The sequence below is a fragment of the Stylophora pistillata genome, chromosome 2 (assembly GCF_964205215.1).
Source record: "Stylophora pistillata chromosome 2, jaStyPist1.2, whole genome shotgun sequence".
Lineage (NCBI taxonomy): Eukaryota > Metazoa > Cnidaria > Anthozoa > Scleractinia > Pocilloporidae > Stylophora > Stylophora pistillata.
In genome coordinates this window covers 28,307,737-28,334,624 of record NC_142520.1, presented here as the reverse complement: position 1 = coordinate 28,334,624, position 26,888 = coordinate 28,307,737, and the positions used below count along the sequence as shown (strand labels likewise).

The following is a 26,888-nucleotide window of genomic DNA, read 5'->3' as shown; positions in this document are numbered from 1 at the left end:
TCTTTTTATTGTTCCAATATGATAATAACGACGTATCTCACGTCGAAAGGAATCATCAGAAAAAAAAATAGAAAGTTCTACGGAAGGAAATTTGCGATGTCTGAAAATTGCCTTTTTTCTAGATTTTCTGAAATTCCGCCACGTATAATTTTTTAAAAATCTTTGTGCATTTTCCTTTTGAAGTCCCAAAAGCAATCACAGAAAAAAAATCATGGGGTCACCGGGTTAGTTTTCGAATTATTTAAGCCACAAGCTAAAAAATGCGTCTGAATAAGCCTATGAAAGCGTTGCCATGGAAACTGCTAGTGACGAAATGACACCTAGTTTTTGGATAACCAATGATTATATAATTCAACCCCGTAAAAGTGTTCAACTGGCCTTGTTAAGTCTTTCTGTTGTATTCTTTCAAAGTTACAAACCATCAAAAAGACGATAACCGGTACGAGCCACCTTAAAATTTCACGGGTCACAGGTTCGTTGGGAGAAAATTCCAACTATCGACAATAATATTTCGTCATGCCTCCCTTCTCAAATACGTTTTCTGATTGAAAGAGGAAGTATTACTGGTTTTGGGTCATGACTCACTTCAACTAGCGAACAAAACTTATTAATCGGGTACAATGAATATATGGAGTCATCATACGTATCTGATACTGCAGTTCAAAATATATGAACTCTATCTATTCATTGTATCTGATTTATCAATTTCACGAATCAACTTAACGGCCTACTCCCAGTTGGCCAGTTAGCTCAATTGATAGAGCGCTGCACTAGTATCGCAGAGGTCAGTGGTTCGAATCCCATATAGGCCTTTTTTTTTTTACTTTTTTATTATTTTTTTTTTTTGCAGGTCTGATTTTCGCTATTGCATAAATAGCGCTATCTACTGCGAGGATCGTGCATCATACGTATCTAATACCGCAGTTCAAAATATCTACTGTAAACTGTATAATACATTCTTTTAACCAAAAGCTACGAATGAAATACGTGGCAAAATGACCACGAAATATCTCTTTATCGAAAAAAAGTTCTAAAATAGACCGTTCAGAAGCAAAGAAAGAACGAATTTGTTGCATTTACAAGACATGGCGATATATAATTTCACCAACGTTGTTTACATGACTTCACGACCATAAGATCGCGTGACGTTGTGTTGATAATTCAAAGGAAAAATCTTCGATTGAGCAGTACCTTTAGAACATATCAACACATAACATTCTCTCAGGTCCTTACAATCGATGTATTGCGAAAAGCATTTTATTATCAGATACAATGAAATATATGAAGTTCATATATTTTATTATTAAGCATTTTATTATATTCATACAGTCGAGCCTCCACTAACAGCCACCTCTCCACACCGGCTCCTTTTGGTTTGTTTAAACCTCTCTACAACGCCAACGGCCACTAAAGCACTTCCCCAACTTCCAAAAAAAACCTCTCGACAACGGTTAGCTTTTCAGCGACTGAAGAAGAAGTCAAAAAAGGTAACGAAATGTTACACTGCTAGTCTTTAAGTTCATTTAACACAAAAAACAATAGATTAAGTGTACAGATCCCTCTTGTAAGGAACCTTTTTCGAATGACAGTTATTTTTCAATAAGATTCCCTCGGCGCACTTGGTTTGTGTCCCCGTGGTCGCTTCTATATCAGTAAAGCCTTGCATGAAGTACGGGGTAGAGCCGAACATATTTATTTTCACGAAGTAAACATCCATTGGCAGAAATTTTTGCGTTTCGAAATCGTCATCAAAATCTTTCAAGATGATGAAACTTTCACAATAGGGGCAGTCTAGAAGTGAACATGAGAAAAGAATGCCTCAGCTACTCACTCGATTAATCACATTGAATGGACGCCAATCGTTGGTTTAGATTTGAAGTTAATTTCGTTTTTCCCTCGGTGCATAGTTGAAGGGGTTCTTGAGTGAATGACACTCCCTCCTCTTTCATACCCCAATAACATCTTCCATTAATAAACTTTTTAAATCTAATTTTAGGGTCTGATAATAAGCTATTTTGGTCATGACATCTAGTTAGTTCATTTAATGGAGCAATAGCCCTTCTTTAGTGAAGAACCGAAAAAATGCAGCACCCAGGCTAAGCTCGAATTCGAAGCTTGAGTCTATACTATGCGCGATTTTGGACACTTCGCTGTTTTTACAATGCCACCCTAATGGACTGACGCTGGCTATTTTGAGTTTGGAGCGAAGGCTCCCAACTTGTCATTCTTGACCCAGGGCTCTTCGGTTTCCAACATGGCGGGAACAGCGTTGCATTTTGTATCACCTTGAAAAAGGAGTTTGCAATGAGGATTCTCGTGAGAGCTTGGGCCAAATATCAACAGTTACTCATAGCTCACCCATGGAAAACTCAAACTATTGGCACAGGTGAGAAAAACTGTCAAATATTCGCAGGTCCTTTTTGAAAGTGGGCAGGCTCGCGCTCAATGTTTAGAACGAATTGGACAGATAATCACGTGGGAACAAGTTAACTTCACGCGTGTTTTTTAGAAGTTGCAGTAATTTCCCGAGTTGTGCAGCGACGAGAGAAATTTCTGTAACTTCTGTAAACACCAGTGATATAAATCCTTAATTTTACAACGAAGCAAGCGATTGCTTCTTTGTGATAAAAAGGGCAAAGTTTCTTTTTTTTAAGATAACATCGAACGCTGTTACGCACGTTCGTTGTAAGTCATTTCAGTGGTCTGTTAGTGTCAATGAACTGTAAAACGCACGAGTCAGCTGAATCATGGTTTTATTTTGTACAACAACCCCAAAACAATGAAAGCAACCTTGATGAAAAACATTGACCATCGAAGAAATTATAAAATTTTTAGGAAAAACTAACCCTTTTTTAATGTTTTCCAAATTTTGGTAACTGCCCAGGGCAATTACTTAAATTTCCCTTAGCGGTGTGGCCGAGTGGTTAGGGTGCTGGACTTGTAATCCGGTGTACTGTCCTCAGTTCAAGTCCCCCACCCTGCCACTCACTGGATTTGTTCTCGGTTGCCCCTGGTTCAACTCCTTGGCTGCGCTCTGTAAATAGCCCACTGGTTTGCTTCCTGCCAGTGGAGATTTTTAAGCACTTGGTTAGTTTACATTGTGGCTGAAAAGCCTCTTTGGGGGAGCTTCTATTTACATATTTATTCATTTATTTATTTATTCATTTATTTATTTATTTATTTGACATCTTGGTGTGCATATAAATGAGGCAACAGAGGAAAATGAAGACTCATGTAGTTGCGAACAAAGAAAAATGTTGTTCAAAGTCACACATAAACCAGTGGAAAAATCCTTGAGGTTTGCTCATGCAGATTATGTATTTATTATACGTTTTGTTTTGTAGTATCGCTGAGTACTCGACAAGTTGTACCATATTTTGATGAGCCCGTAGGGTCAGTTAAAATACAAATAACAAGTAAATATAAGCAGTGCTACCACACACCAAAACATCTATTAGGTTATTTATTATCTAGCATGCCAAATTGTTCTTTCACTGCAGGCAAATTTCGCAGACATTTATTTAAGGGGGAGTGCGTGACAGAAGTATGCAAAGCAGAATGGAATTGGCGTGTTGTCATGTTGCTGACATTTCTGTTTTCTGTAACAAATGATGAAACTTGATTGTCATCTAACTGCTTTTCTTTGTTCGGTTTATCTAATAAATTTGGATCAATATTTGCCAGCCATCCCAACTCTTCGTCATTAGAAAAGTGATTCAAATTGTCAGCCATTTTTGTTTGGAATTTCAATCCAATTCCTTGTTTGGGCAATGCAAGAAAACCTGTCTAATGGGTTCTCTGGAGTACAAATACTGCTTGATATTTGTACTTGTTGAAGGCATTATTTGTACTTTATGGAGTGTAGTTGGATAATAAATATATCTTATTAACCAAGCGCGAGGGCCGTACTGGAAGAATATTGGCCTGAGGTCTTGAGAGTACGGACCGAGCGCAGCGAGGTCCGTACAAAAAAGACCGAGGGCCGATATTCTTCCAGTACGGTCCCGAGCAAACTTGGTTGATAAGAGATTTATTACATGACTGAAGTTCAAAGGGACAAGTGCGGTATCATTTGGGACCATTCAGGACAGTGCCCGGGCCAATACTGAGAGAATATTGACGGGCAATAGAGCATTTTGATTGGTTGATTTTAGTTATTGGCCCTCTGACTTCCCGAGTCGTGTAATAAAGCTGTTTACTGACACATGTAAACTGTGCAGCACATTCAGACTTTTGTGCCAAGTTTGGAGCCATCATTTGTTATTGGTGTAGCAGTAGCTTTTCATTCCTTTGGAGAGGCTTTTGCAAGTGGCCTGTACTCTTGTCAGCACCTTTTAAAGAATGCCAACTTGAAATACTAAACTAATATAACTCCCAAGGTTTGATTATGAATTCTCCCCTCTAGCTGCTACACATTTCCTTGTGAATGAGTTACAAGAATTTGGTGTTACACTGTAGATCAAGACAACAACTTCTACTGATTAGTTGAAGTATTCTCATTACTTGATTACTGGATAATGTAAGGATATTATAAGGAGAAGTTACAGGTTAATCACGTTTGGGAGTTAAAGGGTTACAGAACTTGTTCAACTTTACTTGTCACAATCACTATGTAAACTATGTTTCTCAAGCAATCATGCCCTTTGTTTGTGTTTGTTTATTTTTTTAATTTTTTTTATAGGTGTTCTTGTTGCCACTGGTGATGTTGTTACACAACAGTTTGTTGAGCAGAAAGGGGTAACTCACAATTTTTCCAGGACAGCCCGTATGGGTGTAGTTGGTTTAATTATTGGCCCTGTGTTGAGAACATGGTACCTGACGTTGGACAGACTTGTTCCTGGAGTAGCAAAGACTGCTGGCTTCAAAAAGATGCTTCTTGATCAGGCCCTCTTTGCTCCATGGATGATTTGTTTCTTCTTTGGTGTTACAGAGACTTTAGCTCGGAAAAGACCTTCTGAAATTAAAGAAATGCTTCAGGAACGCTATATAGAGACAATGATTACCAATTACAAAATATGGCCTCTAGCACAGGTGATTAACTTTACGTTTGTTCCAATTCAGCATCGTGTGGGGTTTGTTCAGTTGGTAGCAATATTTTGGAATGCGTATTTGTCTTGGATGGCCAACAGGCCAATCCCAGAGGCCACCTTGGAAGGTGTGAAATAGATTTTCTCTCTGCTGAATAAGTTATTTACACAAAGAAACCTACCAGCACAATATAAACTAAAATATGCACAAAAAGCAAAGGTATTTGAAAACAATACTGTTGTTTTTAATCATATTTTCTCAATATTCATTTTGCTCTCATTTACATAAAAAGAGAAGATGTTGACACTTATTTCACAGTTGGTGTTGGAGTTTCTGTGTCTGTGATGGAAGGGGGGGGGGTTGGTTTGGATAGAGGGAAGGAGTCTGAGGGATTAGAGGCCTTGACAGTTAAGGAGCTTAATCACATCTAATTCACATAAACTTTCTGGTTTGGGTGATCAAAAAAGGATAGTAACCATCACAGTTTTAATAATGAGTAACTTTTATCAAATATCAAATGAGATTATCACAGCAGTTACAAACTTTTAGCTAGGGAAGCAGAATAAGGAAAAGAAGCTAATTTACCATCTAAAGCTCAGTTGCAAACTAGACATACTTTTAAACAAATGTAAAGGAAGTGAACACACAGAATTGTGTTCTAAAAATTTTCACCTGTATAGGACACTAAAATCTCTCCTGACATTACTATTTCTCCTTACTGTCTGTCATACTTTTCGTATGTCGTGAGTTTGGAGAATTTGGTATCGGATCAACTGATAAACCTGTCATTGATAGTTTTTTCTATTTTCATCGTGCGTTTGCATGACATTGTATTGATATTGCGAGGAGAAATTCTGTTATGTTTGTGATTTAGAGGGTTGAAGGGGAAGTATGCTCCAGAAACTATTTATTTATATGTACATCCTATGTTTTGTCACCCAACAACTGAGGGCATACATAAATGTCATCAAATAAAAAACATTATAGAGCACCTGGTTGTTGGTGATGGCTTGAATAAATTTGGGTGCTTGTTGAAAAAAAATTCAAAATGGCTCTCAGTTGGAGAGGGTGTCTGGCTGTGGTAGGAATGGGGCTAAGAGTGGAAACATTGAGAATCTAAGTAGGTATGACTGATAAAATAGATAAGTAGAATTCTATTATCTTTTTTTTTAATGCAGTACTTAATTGTTGTAGTTATGAATGTCATATTCATGTATTTATTGATAAAAATGTATGAAAGATTTCTAATATATGACTTTTATTTTCCTCTTGTATTCTCTAAACTTCTATAGTAAAGGTGGTAAGATTTTTTGGGTTAGAAATAAGAAATAAGGAATTTTTGAATGATCAAAATTTGGAGGCTGGTGTACTCACTCTGTGTGGGGTTCAGAAACTTTTAGTCAGTACCACATTTCTCTTACTTCTTAAGTAAAGAGATTCAGCACATTCTCATTTAAACTGAAGATGACAACAGGAAATTGATGTAATTTTAAGATTTAACTGTATGATGTGCTTCACCAAGGTCCTTGTACAATGTCACCATCTGTTGGGAATGGTTTGATCCATTAAGTGCACATACATGTATATGAGGAAATTTTAACAAATAAATAGTGGTTTAGTGTGGTCTGTATTCTTATGGACAGTGATATTGGTCATCACAATAGTCAAACTGTTGTGGACTCATAAGGTGTAGCCAAGTGTTTCTGCAACAAATGTACCATCATTGACATCAGCAAATTGGCCAATCAGATGGCAACATTACTGCCAATTGCTGTAAAAAATTATTTTTGGAACACCTTGGTTTAAAATATTTCGGGGGTTAAAAGAGAGAGTACATACAGTGTACACAGACCAAAGTCCTGAGAATGCAACCCCAATCTTGAGATAATGGGCTGATGAACAAACTGCTTTCTGAGTTAATTTTATTTAAAAGGTAGCTTTAATGACGAAAAAAAAAAGCAGATTAATACAAATACATCATTTTAACAATTTGTTTTCATCAAATCCCTATTCTAAAATTTCCTTATTTAGGCTGTTTGATATACATATTTTTTTATTTTGAGAGATGCTATGTGTTGTTGCTGGCGAACCCCAGAGAGGCAGCAGCCTATTCTTTACAATAGCGAGAAAAAGCCAAAATTTGTCGGATGTAAGATCGGAGACATCCGCAGTTGATTGCGTTTTTTTATATCTGGGGAAATATCGATCGATTTCGAGCAATAATAATAATGATGATAATAACAACAATAACAACATTTATATAGCGCGCACATCAAAAGCTTCTCGTGGCGCTTTACAATACTATAACATAACCTAACGCACATAAATAAAATTCGATCAAACAGAAGAGAATTCCTAGTTACAAATTTTGAAAAGAGAAAAGTCTTGATGTTCCTTTAAAAAGTAGTTACGGAGCTAGATTTACGAATTGAAAAAGGAATACTGTTCCACAACTTAGGTGCGCACACAAAAAAAGCTCTGTCCCCGTATGTCTTTGTCTTTGACACAGGTTGCACAAGATAGTCCATAGAGCTAGAACGTAAAGATCTCGATGATAACTTGATCTTGAGTAGATCAGAAACATATGATGAACAGAGACCATTGACAGACTTGTACACCAGCAACAGAAACTTGAACACAGTACGATAAGAGATAGGAAGCCAGTGATGCTGCACCAGTAAGAGAACGACGTGATCATATTTGCCCTTGCAAGTGACAAATCGAGCAGCTGTATTCTGTATTTTCTGTATTTTATCAAGTAGATGCTTCAAGGTAAGCCATAGTACAGATGATTACAATAGTCAATACGCAAAGTAATAAAAGCATTTATAACGTTTTGAGGCACAGTCACTAGTCAGATAACGACGTATCCTGAACAGATTTCTTAGGTGAAACAACGAGGTTTTGCAGAGATGTTTAATTTGATCATCAAAAGTCATGTTGTTGTCAAATATAATACCAAAGTTGGTAACTGACTTAGCAATGGAGATATTTTCATTTCCAAGAATAATGTGATCAAGCGAGACTCCATTTCGGAATTTAGAATGAATTAAGGATGCATCGGTCTTATCCTGATTTAATTTCAAGACATTATCTTGCATCCACCGGCGAATCTCAGTCACGCAGGCAACTATACGCTCGATAACCAAATCCGCGTCACTGGTATCAAAAGACTACATCTGGATGTCATCAGCATAGAGGTGGTAATTAAGTTTGTATTTCTTGATTATTTCCGAGATAGGGGAGGTGTATAATAGATAGAGTACAGGTCCGAGTACAGAACCTTGAGGAACACTAACTAACAGGTCGCGCGCAGAGGATTGAGATTGATCAATGTCAACAAAATGAGTGCGTTCGCAGAGGTATGGACTGAACCAATTCACAACAGTGCCTTTAATTCCGAAACGTTTTTCAAGTGTCACCAACAAAAAGCTGTGGTATACAGTGTCAAACGCAGCAGACAGGTCCAGGAGAATCAGGATCACATTCTTGCCTTTATCAAGAGATAACATGATGTCATTGTGTGCTTTCAAAATTGCAGTTTCAGTGCTAAGCGAGTCTAATATGCAGACTGCAGAGGTTCGTGTGGCGCATTGGTAGTAAGATATGTGTTAAGTTGTAAAAACACAGCTTTTTCAATTAGTTTGGAAACAAATTTCAGATTGGACACAGGACGAAAATTAACGAAATCCCCAGAGTCAGAATTAGATTTCTTTAACAATAGCTGTGTACAGCCGTCCCGCTCTGCTAGAAATCAAGGACACGATAAATGACACACTGGAAATACATTTACGAAAGGTTTCCTGGGTCTCTTAAACCGAGTCCTGGCATTTGTTGCGTTCTTTTCTTAACTCGAGAAAAAAAGTTTGGGTTCTGTTGTTGTTTCACAAAAGCCCTTTAAAACTAAACTAGTTGGAAATATCATGATTCTCTTTTAAAAAGCCACATCAACCCCTATTATACCGTTTATTTGAAATCGTGTTATCAGGATTTCCTTCAAGCTCTGACGCCAGCATCCACTTTCACATTGAAAAATTCTAGTTTACATCTCGTAAATAAATAAGATTGAGCCTCCACATATTGGGGAAGGTTTCCCTTCTTAGGGGTCTTATACCAAAGCATTGTTCCTTTTTTCGGTATCTCTTGGTGATCTGCTTTAACAACTGGAACCTACACAAAGGAAATTTGTGGCTAAGATATATTTTTTCTTTAGTTTCTTAGGGATAATCAGTGTGGCAGTTGTAATACATCACGCGTTGTGGTTTTAACGCGCATGGCTTGGTTTCTGAGTTGTTGTTATTGTTCTTTAGCTCGTTTAAGGATAATTTTTAACAAGATAAGTTCCCGGTTTGAAAGAAAGAAACATTAATTGATTTAGTTCTATTCACGCAGATCTCTACGGCAGAAAGAAAAACCGCATGATGTCCATCCTGGGCGTCGGTCGAAATGCGGGCGCAGATTGGTAAATCGTCACAACCATCGTCACGTTACTCGTCATTAAACGTCCCTATGGTAACTGGAAGTATGTTTGTTGTGGTTGTTTGTTTTGGTGAATTCATCGGTTACTGAAAACAGTAGAGCTCATTATATCAATGTTTCTTTGAAAAGGTTTTGTCAGAAATCACGATGGTTGTACCGCAGAAAACTGAGAATCAGTTCTACGCAGATATTGTTCGCAGCCTCAGGCAAAATTTCCGTTCCGAGCCTCAATTGTCGCTAACTCGGGGCGAAAAAAAAGTACGAATTCGCACGAATCGTCTCTACAAGTCAGCACTAACAGAAGATCACTGGAGAGATAAATATAACAGGCATGTTAAACAGCGACTGCGTGGATTTTACACGCCGGCTCATGTACCATATGCTTCGGTTGGTGATGTTTGTTTGGATACGCGGGACTTGGTCATGAAAACCGTTGGATTTGATCAAAGCTCGGAAAAGGTAGGACAGAAAATTTACTTTACATTTATGGCGCTCAGCTTCCGGGTGGTTCTTCCACTTTAGGAAGTGAGCTGTTTGGTTGCGGTTGATCAGCTGAAGTTTTGGTGTCTAACCGAAAATTAGAAATATCGGTGAACTTTTGCGCGCGCAGATTCGTTAAAAACTTACGCCAGACTGAATTTGAAAGAAAATTTAAAGAAATCTTAAAAGACGTACGTTTCGGTAAACTTTGAGAGTCAAAAACTCAAATAGAAAAAACATTATAGATCGTACCCAAGGTGGTTCGCAATTGGCTTCAGTTTTAATTTGATTTATTCAGTTTTATTCAGATCTATGATTTATTCAGTTTTAATTTTATTCAGTTTTGATTTATTCAGTTTTAATTTTATTTGATTATGCAGACTTTGTTTGGGGAGACAAGAATAATGTAACCTTAATGACTTGTTTGCAAGTCTAGCAGAATAAGGCTGCTAAAATAATTTTAGACAGACCTCTTTATTCATCTGCTACGCATGCACTTGCCACTCTTAAGTGGGTTCCATTAGAAAAAAGGCGTTTTCAGAGAAGATGTATTTATATATATATAAGTGTTTAAATGGGCTTCTTGGGCATGATATGAACTTCATGAGAAAGCGTGAACAACATGATTATAATACCAGAACTAAGCAAAATCTCAGACTTCAAGTGTCAAGAGGAATTGTGGTAAACAACGAACAGCATTTCATCCATTAAGGAATTTAACTCTCTTAGCCAAGCAATCAGGCAATCCGTTAATTTTAATATTTTTAAACGTAATCTTTTAAATTTGTGACTTAAATGAATTTAATATCAAGTTATTTTTAAATCTTTGATCCAAATGAATTTAAGTTAATGTGTTAATTGTTTTTTATATTTTTTTTTTCATATTTTTAATTTTAATGTACGAATTGTTTTTTGTATTTTGTATTTTGTATCTTTTTGGAGATCCTTTTTGAAAACTATATTTTATATGAAAAAGTCATCTCAATAAAGATTATTATTATTATTATTAATTCTAATTGTTTGATCATGAGTAGCTTATTAGTGCAAGTTTGTAGACCATTCATAAAACATCCTCGACATGGAGTTCAGTGATAAAGGTTAACAACTTCAGCCTCCATTTTTCAATGGAGTCTGTCATTAAAGACATGGTTAATATTTCGCATTCTGTACCATCATCTTGCCTTTTCATCGGAACATTCTTGCCCCTCCAGAGTCTTTTTGGAGGGTGGTAGAGGGTATTTTCGTGACTCATGAATGGCCTATTCTTTTTTTCCCGTGAAACCTGAAATGACTTGCTTTTTTCTCGTGAATCGTGATTTCATTAGTGGCCTTGAACCGTGATTTTCTATTATTTCCCGTGAATTGTGAAAGGACTAAGTTATTTTCCCTGAAACGTGATCTTGAACCCTCCCCCCTTTTACCACCCTCTTTTTACCCAACAAAACGATTTTCTATGGTCTTATTATGTGTGAATTAAAGGTATTCCTTATGACTCAAAGTACTGTGTGGTAGTTCTTGCTGGCTTACATGTTAGGAGTAACGAATCAATTTAGTACTTACTTCAGTACTCGTTTTATGTTTGGAACTTTAGTGTAACGTCAGTGTTGTAGTTGATTCAAACGAAAAGGAGAAAAAGAAAGAAACGGACGGGGAGAATACTACTCAGAAGGCAAGTACATATATCTTATTAGACGTTTTGTTGTGTAGTATCGCATGATTTTTACGAGTTCTGCCGTGATTTCATTAGTAGCCGAAATAACGAGTAAAAATACTCAGCGATACTACACAACAAAACGTCTACTAAGTTATTTATTATCCAACACGCCAAACTGTTATTTCAGTGCGGGCGAATCTCGCGGATATTTATTTACGGGGAGTGCGTGACAGAAGTATGCGAAGCGGAACGGAATTGGCGCGTTGTCGTGTTGCTATTTCTATTTTCTTCAATAAATGAAGAAATTTCCAGGTCGTCTAGCTGTTTTTCTTCGTTCGATTCATCTAATAAACTTGGATGTGTATTTGCCAGCCATTCTGACTCTTCGTCGTCGGAAATATGATTCAAATTGTCTGCCATTTCTTTTTTCGTAACTACCATTCAATTCTTCGCTTGCGCGATGCGAGAAAACCTGTTTAACCGGTACTCTAGAGTACAAATACCGCGTGATATTTGTACTCGTCTATGGCGTTATTTGTACTCTACGAAGTGTAGTTGGATAATAAAGTTCACTTATCCATTTATTGCCATATCTAACCTGATTTGCGCGTTAATAAGATTAGATCTCTTGGATGCTTTAATAGGTCCTCGAGAAATTGATTTTTGAGATATCGTCCTGACGAGATACCGTTTAGAGAGGAGTGCACGTTAAATAGGTGAACAGGGTGTTGATTGAAAGTTTACCTTAAGTTAGAATGCGATTTATTCTTGCGCCCTGAAGCTTTGCTCAGATTTGATAAATACCGTGTATTTCTTTGTTCGGAAACCTCGCAGTTTTCAAATGGAAACCAATGATATAGGAAAGAAGAGAGGGAGCAGAACTCATTTAAAACCTGAAGGTGGCGCTGACATGGGGAGACGCACTTTATGCAGAGTGATGTCACTAGGAGCACTTTCGACATTTAGACTCACCCCGTCAAGCTAAGTGACACCTGGGGGTAGCGGGGATATTCGAAGGATTTCTGTTTTGTCACGATCATTTTCCCTCATCCTCCCCCGTGCCTCTATAGGGCCCTGTAATACTAAATTGCATTAAATTGGCAGTCAATTTTCCATAGTTTCCCTTTTATGCTCTATTGGCGAAAACTGGTCCCCTCCGTTCCGCCTGACAAAACAGGTGATGCCCCACCCCTCCACCCCCCATAAAATACTTCAACCCCCTCTTGAGTGATCACTCGTGTAGGTGTGGCTTGAAAAGCTTGCGCTGACATGCCTTCGTTTTATTCTATTTATCGCCAATGAAATAGAAATCCCAAGAATTCAAGAGGCGAGCATATTTTTCGCTGCAAGATCAAGGAGGATTGCGTGAAATAAAAGAAAAGCTGTGTCAATGTCGAGACAGACTTTCAGCCTTGCAAGCCGGGCAGTCATTTGAGGAATGTCTGAGGAAGGAGAATATCATGTCCATGGTTAGTTATCTGACTTATTTCTTTAAATCAAATGATGAATGACCGTAGCAATTTCTCCTTAAAATATAAATACAATGCTAAGAAGACAAATAATGAAATATATATGCTTAATGACCAAACGTTAGGTCAAGATGGCTGGATAAATTAAAGGCCGAGTTATTATCTTTTTTCTAAAGAAAAATCTTCAATTGAGTGTTGAAAGTAATCAGACCTTGCAATGGTTATGCTTTACTTCGCTCTGTGATTGGGACCGAAAACACGCGCCAAAGCTTCACCAAAACTATAACCAATCACGACTTGCATTGGTCGTCCAAGTTTTCCCGCGCTTTTGGGGCAGTTTGGTAGGTGTTACATCTAGTATCGATCACCTTTTACCTTTTAATACACATGCGCATTGCCAAGAATATATGATGTCCATGCAGGTGGTAGATGCCATGAAGGGACCTCAAGGTCAGCTGCAGATGACGGAGCCATCCAGTTTATCACCGAGTAAAATGAAGAAAATGTTCAACAAGCTCAGGTCATCTGATGAAGCTGATGGACAGGGGATTGGGGAAGAGTTGATTGCCGCCTTCTCTAGTGAGATAAAATCAGAACACGAGGAAGAGGTTATTGATCAGAGGTAAGTTATTAAGCAATAACTGGTTTCTGCTGTTAGGAAATAACAAGTCAGACTTCACCCAGGACTTAAATTAATCCGATTTCCTCGCGTGGATTCATTCTCGATTAAATTTCGATTTAGCGGTCAGAAACCAGATGAAGTTTGTAACTGACCTAAAATGAAGTCTTTCACAAGCTATACCTGGAAATGGAATCACATGCAATAATTGTTTTGAATATTGTAGCATCAGCATCGTTATGAAAGGTTTCAGGGTTCTCCACCAAATCTCGGGCCGGAGAGCCCGTTAGTCCTCAGTAATGGCCAGCGGCGGCGTTGTTCCCTGAAGGAACTCTGGGAAGATAGAATATTTCTCCCGCAAATCTTAAAAATTAGAATAAACCATCCAGAAAAGATAAATATTTCCACACTTCTTTATTATTCTATACTGATGGAAACCATCTGCTGACCAGCACGGCAAAAAAACCGTAGTTCACTGTTGATTTTACTAAATGATGAATGTCTGAGAAATTCAACATTAAACTAACGTTTTCCGATATCTGAACACGTACGGCAAATTCACTGCCCACCCTCAGTAAAACTCCTGAAAATACGCTGTTTGCAGTGCGTTAACCGAATGGTTAATGCCGGAAAATGAATAGTTTACCTGCATTTACCGCGAAGGAAAACTACCGAATAATGGAACGAATACTGGAATTCACCCATGCGAAAACGCACAGAAAACGTCGGATTTTCCGCAGGCAAAACACTGGTAAACGTTAGTAAATTGCCACGTTTTCTGTGAATTCAAATTTTGTTTTCCGTACGGTGAACGCTACTTTTTTTGCCGTGCAGGGAACTGGTGGACTTGAGATACCAGTCAACCACGTTAACTTGAATGGCGAAATAATTCATTAGGGACATGCATTAATCAGTCGAAACGGCAACGCCAAAGAAGACGTCGATCAAAAAATGAATTTCTATTCTTATTTATAACATAACCAAAGTAAAGCGCGCGCTCTCATTGGTCAATTTAGCGTCCCCCATTTGCCCATGGGTGTACGCTGCTGACGTGAGCAAATGCAAAGACTATTTTTACGCGCGCGCTTGTTTTTTCTGGTCGCGTAAGATTTGTTAAATAAAAGGGAACTCTTTAGCTACAATGTATCAATGTTATGTTATAAAACAAATGGTAAACACCACAGCGTACACTATTGAGTTATGGATGCACTTGGGAGGTTTGCTAAGCACTCAAGAAGCTAGAGTCGCTCTCGGCTATCGCCTCGAGCGACTCTTACGCTTCTCTCGTGCTTAGCAACCTCCCGCGTGCATCCATAACTCAATAGTGTACGCTGTGGTGTTTACCATTTGTTAATTATAATTTCGAGAATGGCTTCATGCGGCCGTCTTTTACGGCACTTCACCCCAACTTCAGCATAATTTATATAAGCAGGGTTAACTTCCAAATGGAAATTACAATAATTTGTCCTCGCGGTTTCCGTTCACAGACAACGATAATTTTGTTGATTTCACATTGTTGTTTTGCACAGGACGGCTAAGAAATAAACAAAGTTTATAAACACACGTGCTGAGCCATTGTTCTACCCATTATATAACTAAATCTTTTGTTTTGCCACGTTCTCGTTGCTGTCGCCGTCGCCGTCGCCGTCGTGGGTAACCTAAAGTCCCCATAAAAAAAATTACGCCCAGTATTCATATTGTAAAAATTTGATGTCAAAAAATAACTTCATAGGTGGATTCTTAGAAACAGTTCACTCTGCGGTGAAAAGATCACTAGCTACAAAAGACTTTGACATTTGTTATGTTTCGTTTTAGGGAGGTGCACGATCGGTATGTTCGTAACTTTAGCAGTAAACTCAGAAGCTTGTACACTTTGCTATGCTATGTGTATCATCTTAGGACAAAAGATTTACGCACTAAGGTGAGAAAAGAGGACCAATTTGATATAATGAAATCACAGAATTACTTAAAGTGCTTGGTGAGTATCAAATTTGATGGTAAAGAATTTAATCGTGTATAAATCTATGTCATATTTTCAAAAAGTGTTTGTTCAAAAAGCCTGCGCTTGGAAGCTTCGTTTTCATTCTGGCAATATTTCCACACAGCCCCTTATTTTATCATGCATAGAGTTCATGGATAACAAAAACAACGACGAAAATAACAGATTGCCATAAAGACTACAGCTTTGTTTAAGAATACTATGAGATAAGCGGAGGTCTTTCATTCGTTCTTACCTCACATTCTCTCCTCTTCTACAATCTGTAACTCAAGAAACGTTACAAGGAAATAACGTTCCACGACGTCTAGCGAGCGTTTGTTCTCTGATTTATCGTAGGAATGACCAATGTCCCATCCGGTTCAGTGCATAAGTTGTAAGCGGTACGTCAAATGATCTCTATTTATCATTCTCCAGATCTGTGGATTGTTAATTAGTCAATACTTAATTAACTTCCAGGTGCCGTTGTCAAAGGACTTTCTTAAGACACTTAAAACAAAGATTTCGACCGATCAAAAAGGAAAGCCTCTGAGACACACAAGAAACATGACCCTCTGGCAACTTCAGCCACACGGTCCTCAAAGATCCTCCACAGATACAACAGTTTCCCGTATGGATCACGATCACCAATTGTCTCCTCAGATGAACACAAGGTCAAGCTTTGTAACTGACTCCCCTTCTTCTATATTCCGCACTGGAATTACAGGATCTGGAGTCACCGAGTCCAGGACATCTTTCATGGGACGCAAATTGAGGTAGAGAATCTTCACATAATTCTTTTTTCTCCTACATCGAACGCTCAGTGGGATTAATGTAATCATTCATGGACTGGTTTGTTAAAGAAGGATTTGTTCAAATACCACTCGTTTTCCCTGGCGCCCTTTTAGTGGTTTTGCAGATCAGGACCGCGGGCGTCGGTACTATTTATTTCTTGTAGCGGCCATCTTGGTTTTGTTGTGTTTTGAGGTCGAAATAATTAACAAATGGTAAACACCACAGCGTACACTATTGAGTTGAGGATGCACGCGGGAGGTTGCTAAGCACGAAAGAAGCGTAAGAGTCGCTCGAGACGATAGCCGAGAGCGACTCTAGCTTCTTGAGTGCTTAGCAAACTTCCCAAGTACATCCATAACTCAATAGTGTACGCTGTGGTGTTTATCATTTGTTTTATAACATAACATTAATACATTGTAGCTAAAGAGTTCCCTTTTATTTAACAAATAAAAATAAAAAACAAGCGCGCGTGGAAAAATAGTCTTTGCATTTGCTCACGTCAGCAGCGTACACCCATGGGCAAATGGGGGACGCTAAATTGACCAATCAGAGCACGCGCTTTACTTTGGTTATGTTATAAATTATTTTATTTGACGACTTATTCCTGCTTACTCAGCTGTTCTGGTAACGAGAACATGCATATGGTGGATTGATTGATCGATGAAGATTGACAAATAAATAGATGAACCAATTTTTTAAAATTGTTTTACCGCTCTCTTGCTTGAATCGACAAATCAATGAGAACATGAAAAAAGAAAAAAAAAAAAAAAAAAAAGGAGAGACAGCGGTCGAACGAACACACGCCGACAGGAGGGAGTAGTTTACAAATTTCCGGAATGATTTACGAATGAATGAATGCACAAATGGGTGAGAAAATGAAAGGAGGGTTGGATGGATGGATGGATAGAGAAAGAATGAATGAATCATTAAATAAAAAGTGCTGGTTTCGAAGCTATTAAGACTCTACTGTATCAGCTTGCAAGTAAAATGCATGCTCAGTTTATTATCAAACGGCAGTGGACAATGGTATAGCTCACCCCACTGTGGTTAATCTGGAGTGCCGTCTTTTTGAACGCCAGCTCCTCGTCAGAGCGAAAATAACACTTTGTTACAGTACTTTGCGAAAAAGTGCTAACGCTGTGAACTCGCTGTAGCAGCCAATTTCACTACTCTTCAAGTTCTTGTTAATGATAAAGTGCATGTTTCTGATGTGTAGGACAAAAGACACGCCAGACAAGATTGACACTTGGGAAGATCTGCTGGAAGCTGGGGAAAAACCATCTTCTCAATCCCAAGCACCGCCATGGCCGGGAACTGCAAGGGGTGGACCAGCTGGAGAACAGGGAGCTAGGAGCCAGGCTATTAGAGCCAGTTTTACTCATGCAGTAAAGATGGTTCATGGTGGCATTAGGATGAAGTAGGTGCACAATTCTTTGAAATTCAGAGATGATAAAGAAACTGTTTTCTCTGAGAGCCAATATTAATGCTTTCTTACGCAGCTGACTCGGGTAAAACTTTTAAAAAAAGTTTGTCATGCATGTTACCAGGTAATCTATACTAATGAGACGTGGTGTTTATAGCTAGAGGTGTTCGAGTAACCCTTTTAGCTCTAAAATGTCACTGTGAGCCTTTGAACAGAAGATCTCACATTTTTTTATTTGGTGTTGTGCTAAGAATTGCGGGAATATATTTTTTCAATATAAATTGCTTCTGGGAAACAAAGGATCATAATTTTTACTCGGTGCTGGTAATCACGATGCACGTAAAGTTATAATTAGCAGAGTCCGGCAACCACTGAGACATTATCAAAAGAATAGTCATCAGAGTTAGGCGGATGTTATCGTTTTAATCTTGCTCAGCAATCTCGCTCTTGCCTGGTACATAATGACGTCTCCTTTCTCAATCTCTCGATGATCTATCAAAACAACTAGGGCCGGTTATTTAAACAAACTTTAGCCGTTGTTTGAAAAAACTGCGCTCTAAAATCTCTTGAGTTTCGCTGAATATTTATCTGTTTTAGTGAACATAGCCATTACAGGGTCGAAAACTAGTAATGGAAGGACATTTATTTTATGAAAAGAACCCTCTTACGGAGAATTCGAATACGTAAGGCCCATTACTTCCATTAGACCGCGGTTTGGGTTAGACCACGTGTAAATAACTGATCCATAGGGCATTAAAAACGACTTTCTAGTCTTAATTTGATCTTATCTCATCTATTCTTCTACGCGTGCCCTTCATTTGGCTTTACGCTAAGTAAGGTATATACCGTGGTTTTACATGTGCGTGGTTACTGAGTTGTTTTCAAAATGGCGACGACCGTGGTCAAATTTTCAGCGCAATTGGAGTCTCTATGCGATCTAAAAACGCGGTGAAGAGTAAAATTGAAGATATATTTAATTTTTTATGGAATCGATAGTAATTATACGCTTTCTGGAAAATACTTTTGATATTGAATCTTTTAACAGCTACTTATAATTACCTAATCCCATGGGAAAACATAGTGAAATCTGACATGTGCAGGACCAGACGGGTTGACGTGAGCACTGGTCCGTTGAAGAGCCGTCCAGCCTTGCTGCCCTCACGTCACTTTGTTACAGAAACTTAAAAAGGAAATGAGAAATTAAGAAAGTCGCGTTTTGCAAAGAATTGGGAATTTCTCGTTCTGAGTGTGCCCGGTATATCGCCTCCTATTTATAATGGTAATTGAACTAAGTGGAGTGCAATTTGGGCTGAAATCATACGCGTGATTTCAAAATCGAACGAGCACGCAGCGCGAGTTCGATTTGAAATCACAAGCATGATTCCAGACCAAAATTTCACGACACGAGGTTCAGTTACCACTTTAATTTATTACATCCATTTTGAAATCGGCCAAATATAGGACTGGGTCAATTCAAATATTTTACTGATGCAGTACTGAGCCGGTTTTTAAATAAAAAGCGGAACCGGACACGCTTTTACATCTTATTTTGTATCCAAAACAGAAAGACTTTGACGTCATGTGTCAAAAACTCTGTTAAGCGTAAAATGATGCGATTTAGAGAAAAAAATGGTGCGATTTGTGAATAAATCGCATCAATTAGAGCCAATCAGATTACAGGGACCACCAGTGATTTTAAAGTGGATGTAATAAAGGTTGAAATTTTCAACACTTTATGGTCATATAATAAAATACTTATTGACTGAGTTTTGTTGGGTCGGACGGATGCTGCACTCGGTCCGTACGTCATGACTTCGAGCCAGTTATTTTCCCGTGCGGCCCTCCCACCCAGTCAATAAATACACATTATGTTTCGTTTGACGTCTTAACAGGCGATATGGAGGAATTCTTCATGTCATTCAGAATGTAGCTGCTCAGACAAGTGAGGCCAAGGATCAGCTTCCCATTTGGCATCAGGTTGCGTCTGCAGAAAAAAGTGAGCTTTTGAGTTCTTTAGCTACGTCTCAGTGTACAAATCATATGTCTACTTCCAACAACAAAAACTCAAACTTTGTTTATCCCATAGCATATCAATATTTAACAATGATTCACCAAATTGGAGGTGAATAATTTTTTCAGTCTATACCACACAGATACCAAAGAAATTAGTTTGTGTCTCTCGATATACCGAAAATGGTCGGAAATTAAAGCGAATTAAACCCTTGACTAGCGATGTTATCTCATCTCTGTTCCGAGCTAATGGTACTTGCTATTCACTTCCGAACTAGCCGATCGGCGTGCGCGAAAAGCACTATTTACAATACTGTGTGGTGCAATGTATCAACTAAAACAGTATGGAGAAATTGTCTTCTATATTTTTAATGTGTAAGGCGGGGGAACTGGCACCCAAACTAAGCATGGGGTTAACGAAACTGACGTCTGCCAGTATGCATTTAGATATATACAAATCATAACGTTGGTACGCACTACATCACATGCACACACACACACACACATACACACACACACATCACAATCACGCAATAGTATGGCAACTAAGTTTACCCTTCTAGAGAGATATTATTATAACAGACGGATTTAGCTGGCGTGTCTTAAACTTAACGCAAAATTTTTCTTTCTTGATTTCCAGATGCCAAGGAGAACGGCACCAAAGGACAATTTCCGAAGAGACGGTTAGTTCATTTTCTTCATACAACAAATCCTTAATTTCAGAAAACCTTAGACAGACAGACAGAAACAAATGGATAGCCTGACCAGTAGACAAACAGAGAGGCCAACCTGACCGAGGACAGACCTGCAGAGAGACCGACTGTAATACGAGCCAATCGACAAACACAAAGACAACAAGACCCACAAACTGACAGACAGATAAACTAACACAGCGTGAGATAAACAGACAGGCAGAAGGAAACCTAGAAGGACATGATGCCGATAAATAGATAGGCAGGCAGACCGGGTAGCAGACAAAAAGACTAATGGAAAAAACTGATGATAAAACCGAGAAAATGAAAACAAATGGGGACAGGTACTTAGCTATATGGAAGGGCGTCGGACGAACCCACTGACTGCCAAAGAGCTAGACAAGGAGAAAAACTGAATTAAAGACGCACTAACAGAGAGACAGATAAACGAACTTTTACACAAAGACAGTCGGTACTGTCAGTCGGACAGACAGAAGACAGTCAGTTGGACAGACAGACTAATAAAACCGCTGATGTAAAACTTACTGTTTGTCCACGATATAATTACGTGAAGAAGCCTTTTTTCCTTTTTCTTTTTGTGTGCTTTACAATAACTGAAAGTAATGAAGATGTAATTAGCATATTGAAGTCCGTGTCTTATTCATTTTACAGCTTAAAGAAGTCCGCTTCAAAATCTGAAAACTCCCTGTGCGATATGATCAGAGAAGGTTTTGATAAAATTCAAGCGAGGTCTGCAGAGCAAGTGGGAGAAAAACTCTCAAAGATCAACAGGTTGGTCCATCTTAAGACAGAAAAACAACTAACAAATACTAATAACAGGCTCCCATCCGTTGACACGAAACGTTACGAATGCCATAGGTAGAGACTGAGTTGACTGGCATTCATCTAACGGAAGTCTTCCACTTACTTGAAAATGTTGAAAAATACATCTTGTATCTGTCAATGTATCAGGTACTCAGCTCATGGCCAAAAAATCTTTTAACACATGAACTCCTTCCTTAACCGCCTTTACAGTCTACTTCCGTAGCAAAGCACCTTTTTTTTACATTGGATAAAGGCTGATAGTTTCGAAAGAAACTGTTTGGGGCTGCGTCGGTGGGAGTAACGAAATAATTTGGATATATCAACAAAGTTGAAATGGTAAATTGGCCACCGTAATGATTACAAAAGCTGACGTTTCGAGCGTTAGCCCTTCGTCGGAGCGAATGGCGAAGGGCTAATGCTCGAAACGTCAGCTTTTGTAATCGTTATGGTGGCCAATTTACCATTTCAACTTTGTTGATATATCCAAATTATTTTTTTACATTGATCGATCGCGATGCGTCTTCTAATTTGTGTCATAATCAATACATTGCCAGAATATTTATTGGACTTTGCTAGCTCATTAGAGGTATTCTTTTAACAAAAACGAATTTCGAAGATATACTGTTGAAACTATAACTAAACGACTGACATTCCACTAACAATTAATGAGCATTTTGGTTTGAAATCGGACTGATACTTTCATTTAACAAGATTCTTAGCTTCTCTGCCTTGGGAAACAAAACCACTTGAAACTCAAACTCTTCATCTTGCCTCGGTTTTAACTGAAGTGGTACATGTTTGGGCTTTGTTGGATCTTAGTTTGCTTAATTATTTATAATTATGTTTAAAAGGCTCACAAGGGCTTAGAATCTCAAGCATCGAAAATTATCAGTTTAAATTTTCCATGATAATATATAACCTCTTTATTGTAGTATGATATTATTTCCTTGTAATTTACTTATTGTCTAATTTTGGATAATGAAAACGGTCGTCGTTTGGAAGAGAACTCAGGCAGAGACGTTTATGAGACGTAGACGGAAAAATGAAGAAGAATGATACTATGATTTGACACCATTTTATCGACCGAAAGGAAGTTGTAATTGTAAACCAAAAATTGTGCTGACCAACAGTACTTATATCCGGCTGCCGTCCGCGTCATAAAAACGTTAAGCACTTAAGCGTAGGTCTGTGATGAAACTCATTTATCATCTTTAAAGAAAATCTTATTAATCGAATAGGAAGGAAAAGGATTCTTTTATTGCAAAACTCCAGGCGGTTGATCCATATTCGGTCTTTCGAGTGGATTTACAAAGAGTGCGAGAAGCAGACCGTGTAATCAGGGAAGATTACGAGAAGGAAGATGTTAAAAGCGCTCCGTGGTAAGTAACATGAGAAAATTGATGGTAATAGATAAAAAATAATCAATGAAAGCTCATATTTTCAATATCACGACCACAAGCGGCAGTTTAAATGGCACACGTACACACACGCACATACACACACAAAAAAATTCAAAAAAAAAAAAAAAAAAAAAAACAGAAGGCCGTGATTGAATAGAAATTGATAGCGTCTAGATATTTTAATGCGGTAAACATCATACCTACAGGTAAGGGAGAAAACCAAAACTCACACTTTAATTACGAGGGTAAAGAACATATATAGAAGGCACATACCTGAAAGAAAAAACATCCAAACGATAAAAAAAATTGAAAATTAAGCAAAAAGCATAAGAAAGGCGTAGGATAGTTAAAGATGAAAACAAAATGAAAGTGGCAAAAAGTGACATTTAGATCATGATGAACTTTCCCAAGATACAAAGGTATTTTATTGAAGGGATCAAATCTACTTTTACAAATGATTGCTTCGTGTTGTATTGATACACAGTGGAGATAGTAAAGCAAATAACCATTGCTTTTTCCATTGTTGGTGCTAAAATTTGGAACAGCATTCCCGAAAGCTATCGGAAACTACCAAAGCACATGTTCAAAAAGAAAATTCAAGCATTACTATTTGAAACTCTAGAAACTCTGGACAGTTATGCTGAAACTCTTATTTCTGAATCAAAAAAGGCATCTTAATTACAATTCAATCATAAATTATAATATTTTTCTTCACTTTTTATCACTTTTTTTTTTCCTCTTTTGACAAATAATGTATTCAAAATCGACTTTTTTAACGCCTTCAATGAGTAATTATTGTTTGTTTGTTCTTAACATCGCCCGCCTAGATTAGCTCGCTATCTGCAGGCGGTGTTTATTGTAAGTAATTGCTTTGGAAGACCTCAGTGATAAACTTGCAAACTTGTAACCTGATTTTTGTAGCTTTGAATGATTTTAGAGGTCACATGGCTTTGTGCAACATTTTTCCTCTGGAAATTTTACATCAATGTCTTCTTGGAATTTAGAACCATTCCACAGTGTTAAGTTATATACTTTTTTTTTTATTCTGGATATATCAACAAAGTTGAAATGGTAAATTGGCCACCGTAATGATGACAAAAGCTGACGTTTCGAGCGTTAGCCCTTCGTCGGAGCGAATGGCTTTTTTTTATGCTGTTTTGGTAAGTGAGGATGGACCGCATGTATCTTCTTCATTCCTCTTTGGTATAAGTGCTTGTTGCGTTAATAGGTACAGAGATTTGGAGAATGAGGCCCAAGAACTTGGAGTTGCCAGAGAAGCAGAAGTGATCATCCCTTTAAACAATTTGTATCCTTTTGCTTTTGATGACATTACCACGCTGCCATTTGTCCAGGTTTGTTCTTGAGTTGAATTTTCAAGCTATGATGAAAATCCGCTGGACTGTTGAGCATTAGGTACCAAAAGATGAAGCGACAGCACAACCTTTCTGTTGTTCGCCTCTTAGTTTTCGTATGCTTCTAAAACTGTGACAATTTGAATGTCAGTCCAGGACTGGAAGTATGTATTCCTGAAAGCATGAAGTACGGTGATTGTTTCTCCAACACTTTTCCAAGGCGTAACCCGATTCTATGCAAATCAATATCATCGTATTCCTTTACTTTCAAAAGTCAAGATGGTTTATTTTCGTCTAGCATCTTCATAAGAGGCTAAATTGGCTCTAAAAGTCACTTCTCGATATAAATGGAACTACGAATATTTGAGTATGACTACAAGAACAACTGTACGTTCCTCGTGATCGATTCGAGACTATGAGGTGGTGCTTTGTCCACTTTTTCTGTAACTTAGTCATTTTCATTTAAACCTTTATCTTGCTTACTGTAGGCTAAACTTTGTCTTATCGTTCAATCCTTGCCCATCTATGAACTCTGCTCATTGTCCACATTGGAGGCTCTCAAGGTAAGAGTGACTGTAATTTAAAGTGCCACATATTTCTCTGTAAATTCGGTTGTTTACATTGAACGGTTTTTTTTCTAAGTGTTGATAACTACTGCGCGTGCGTGAAATTAATTTCTGGCCATGGAGTGTCTGCTGAACTCGAGAAAACACTAAACAGTTGTTTAACTGGTTTCTCATGTGTTCCTCTTTTCACCCTCGGGGTACAAGCCAGCTCAAGACGGCCCCTAGCCTAAATCACGGCTTGGTATCTGAGCGGGTTACTTACGCTTACGGTCGAGTCGCCCGGGAGTCATATCGCACAGAACCCGAGTTAAAATTTTGGGCTACTTGACTTCGGGCAAGATGACTATATATAAACCGTATCTGATGCTAGTTTCCATTCCTAATGATGGCAAACCGATTACTTCCTAAACCGGCGCATTTTGTTAAATCGCAGACATTACGTACTTATATATTCTGCGTTATCAGTCAACGCGTCTCTTTGTACTTTATAAGTGACAGCAAAGCTCATTTGAGTTGATCTGAAGGAGATGGGAGGGGGGACCTCCATCTTATAAACAAAGCACCAGGGCTATGCTGGAGGGGTGTTAGCTAGTGCTCTTGAACGTGCGGATCGAGGGCCAATATTCTGGAGCTTAAGCGCTGACGCTTTTAAGACGCAGATGGCAACTGGATGGCAAATTTAATTTTCTTAGCGTGCATTCAAATGCTGTGTGTAAAAGATTTGTGACAAGCTCTAATTGCTTCTTAGTGTCCTCAAATAGTTTTGTGTTTGTGTTTGGTTTTTGTGTCTTGATTGAAAAACTTATCTATTTATTGATTTTTTTCATTTTTAGTTTCTTCTTGCGAAGATTTTAAATTGCTCTTCTGGGACGTTTAATGAGTGGATGAACCAAAGAAAGCTTCTTCCAGAAGACAAAGTCACGTGAAGCTCCTATGTTATACGGAAAGAAAATCATTCGTAACTTTTTAACTTCTTATTGGCAAGAGTATTTTAAAGTCGGTTTTTTAGAATAGATGTGAGATAGAAATATACATATTTGTTAAAAAAAATATGAAGCGCATTTTCCTGGATTTGGATGATCTAACTTGAAAGTAAACTTGCACATGAATAAACAGAAACTTTGAAATTTTTGTAATAATTAATGATTAACTTGCAGAGATTGTTCAAAGTAAGGCTGAGAGGAAAACAAAAAAAATGTATATGGCAAGGGAGAGTTGTGCCTGAAAAAAATATTTACACAGGGATTATTAACAGTTAACAAGCCAAACAGACCTATCTTTACTGACAGATCAGATCTGACTTACTACTGATCTATGCTTTGTAAGTCTTACAGTCAATACATGTAATAACACTATGGTGAAACTGACCAATCAATTCACATGAACCAGATTTTGATAACACCTGACTGAGAGGTAACTGGTACTTGATTCTGATGATGACTTCTGCTAAGGTTTTCAAAATGTGAGCAACTGCAACCCACAGCAGTCCTTATAAGCACTAATTTCACCCAAACAATCGGTAGCACTGTCAAGTGCGATCCAAATTTTCATGTCTTAATGCAAGATAAAGCTTATCTACTTCAAGCTATTTTTACACTGATATAAATTTCATATGCAAGTGAATGCCAGAAGAAAAGCATTTGAAAAATATGTATAAAACGTTATTCCTTTCACATGCTACATTTTCACTTTCGCTCCAATTACATCTTGATGACCACCTGTGAAAAACATGCACTTATGGATGTGTTAAAGCAGTAAGGGCAATTTGTGACTGAACTGGCTCTTAATTTTTTGCTAAGTGGTTACCTAATATGAAAAAAAAACAAAACCTTAATTTCAAACCATCAATACATGTTTTCACTTTCCAACCAATGCAGCACTACAACTTCCTTGGAAGCTGGTTTCTTTAAGGGTACTGAGGTTGTAACTCATGGATTGTAAGTAAATTTGTATTAACCTGTACAACTCCATTGTTCTGTGATAGAACAAGTGAACTACTTATTCCTATAGACATCATGTTTGACAGAGTCAACTTCAGTTGTCAGTTTAACCTTAAAGTGAGCCTCAAAACGCAATCAAACTGGACTTGGCTTGGTTGTCATAAGATTCCATGAATAGCAC

The 26,888-nt window shown here is 38.0% G+C and overlaps 2 protein-coding genes across 5 annotated transcripts; both read left to right on the top strand.

Moving 5' to 3' along the window:
• The first annotated feature begins 2,208 nt into the window (after positions 1 to 2,208).
• On the top strand, positions 2,209 to 7,703 carry LOC148738175 (mitochondrial inner membrane protein Mpv17-like). Of its 3 annotated transcripts, XM_088750288.1 has the most exons (4): positions 2,209 to 2,386; positions 3,345 to 3,416; positions 4,682 to 5,031; positions 7,538 to 7,703. In XM_088750288.1, the coding sequence occupies exons 1-4, from the start codon at positions 2,305 to 2,307 to the stop codon at positions 7,556 to 7,558; spliced, it is 525 nt and encodes a 174-aa protein (XP_088606414.1). In that variant the 5' UTR covers positions 2,209 to 2,304; the 3' UTR covers positions 7,559 to 7,703. The 3 variants fall into 3 exon arrangements, with proteins under 3 accessions (XP_088606414.1, XP_088606412.1, XP_088606413.1); XM_088750286.1 differs by lacking the exon at positions 7,538 to 7,703 and having other exon boundaries at positions 2,211 to 2,386; positions 4,682 to 6,651; XM_088750287.1 differs by lacking the exons at positions 3,345 to 3,416; positions 7,538 to 7,703 and having other exon boundaries at positions 2,214 to 2,386; positions 4,682 to 6,651.
• Positions 7,704 to 7,986: 283 nt separating this feature from the next.
• Positions 7,987 to 25,906, top strand: LOC111344998 (uncharacterized). 2 transcript variants are annotated; one of them, XM_088750192.1, is made up of 16 exons: positions 7,987 to 8,607; positions 9,421 to 9,540; positions 9,637 to 9,966; positions 11,579 to 11,656; positions 12,949 to 13,110; positions 13,533 to 13,732; positions 15,545 to 15,650; positions 16,185 to 16,480; positions 17,716 to 17,916; positions 19,815 to 19,918; positions 20,573 to 20,615; positions 21,297 to 21,416; positions 22,688 to 22,828; positions 24,078 to 24,201; positions 24,690 to 24,764; positions 25,601 to 25,906. In XM_088750192.1, the coding sequence occupies exons 2-16, from the start codon at positions 9,475 to 9,477 to the stop codon at positions 25,691 to 25,693; spliced, it is 2,139 nt and encodes a 712-aa protein (XP_088606318.1). In that variant the 5' UTR covers positions 7,987 to 8,607; positions 9,421 to 9,474; the 3' UTR covers positions 25,694 to 25,906. The 2 variants fall into 2 exon arrangements, with proteins under 2 accessions (XP_088606318.1, XP_088606319.1); XM_088750193.1 differs by having other exon boundaries at positions 7,987 to 9,550.
• The last annotated feature ends 982 nt before the right edge of the window (positions 25,907 to 26,888 follow it).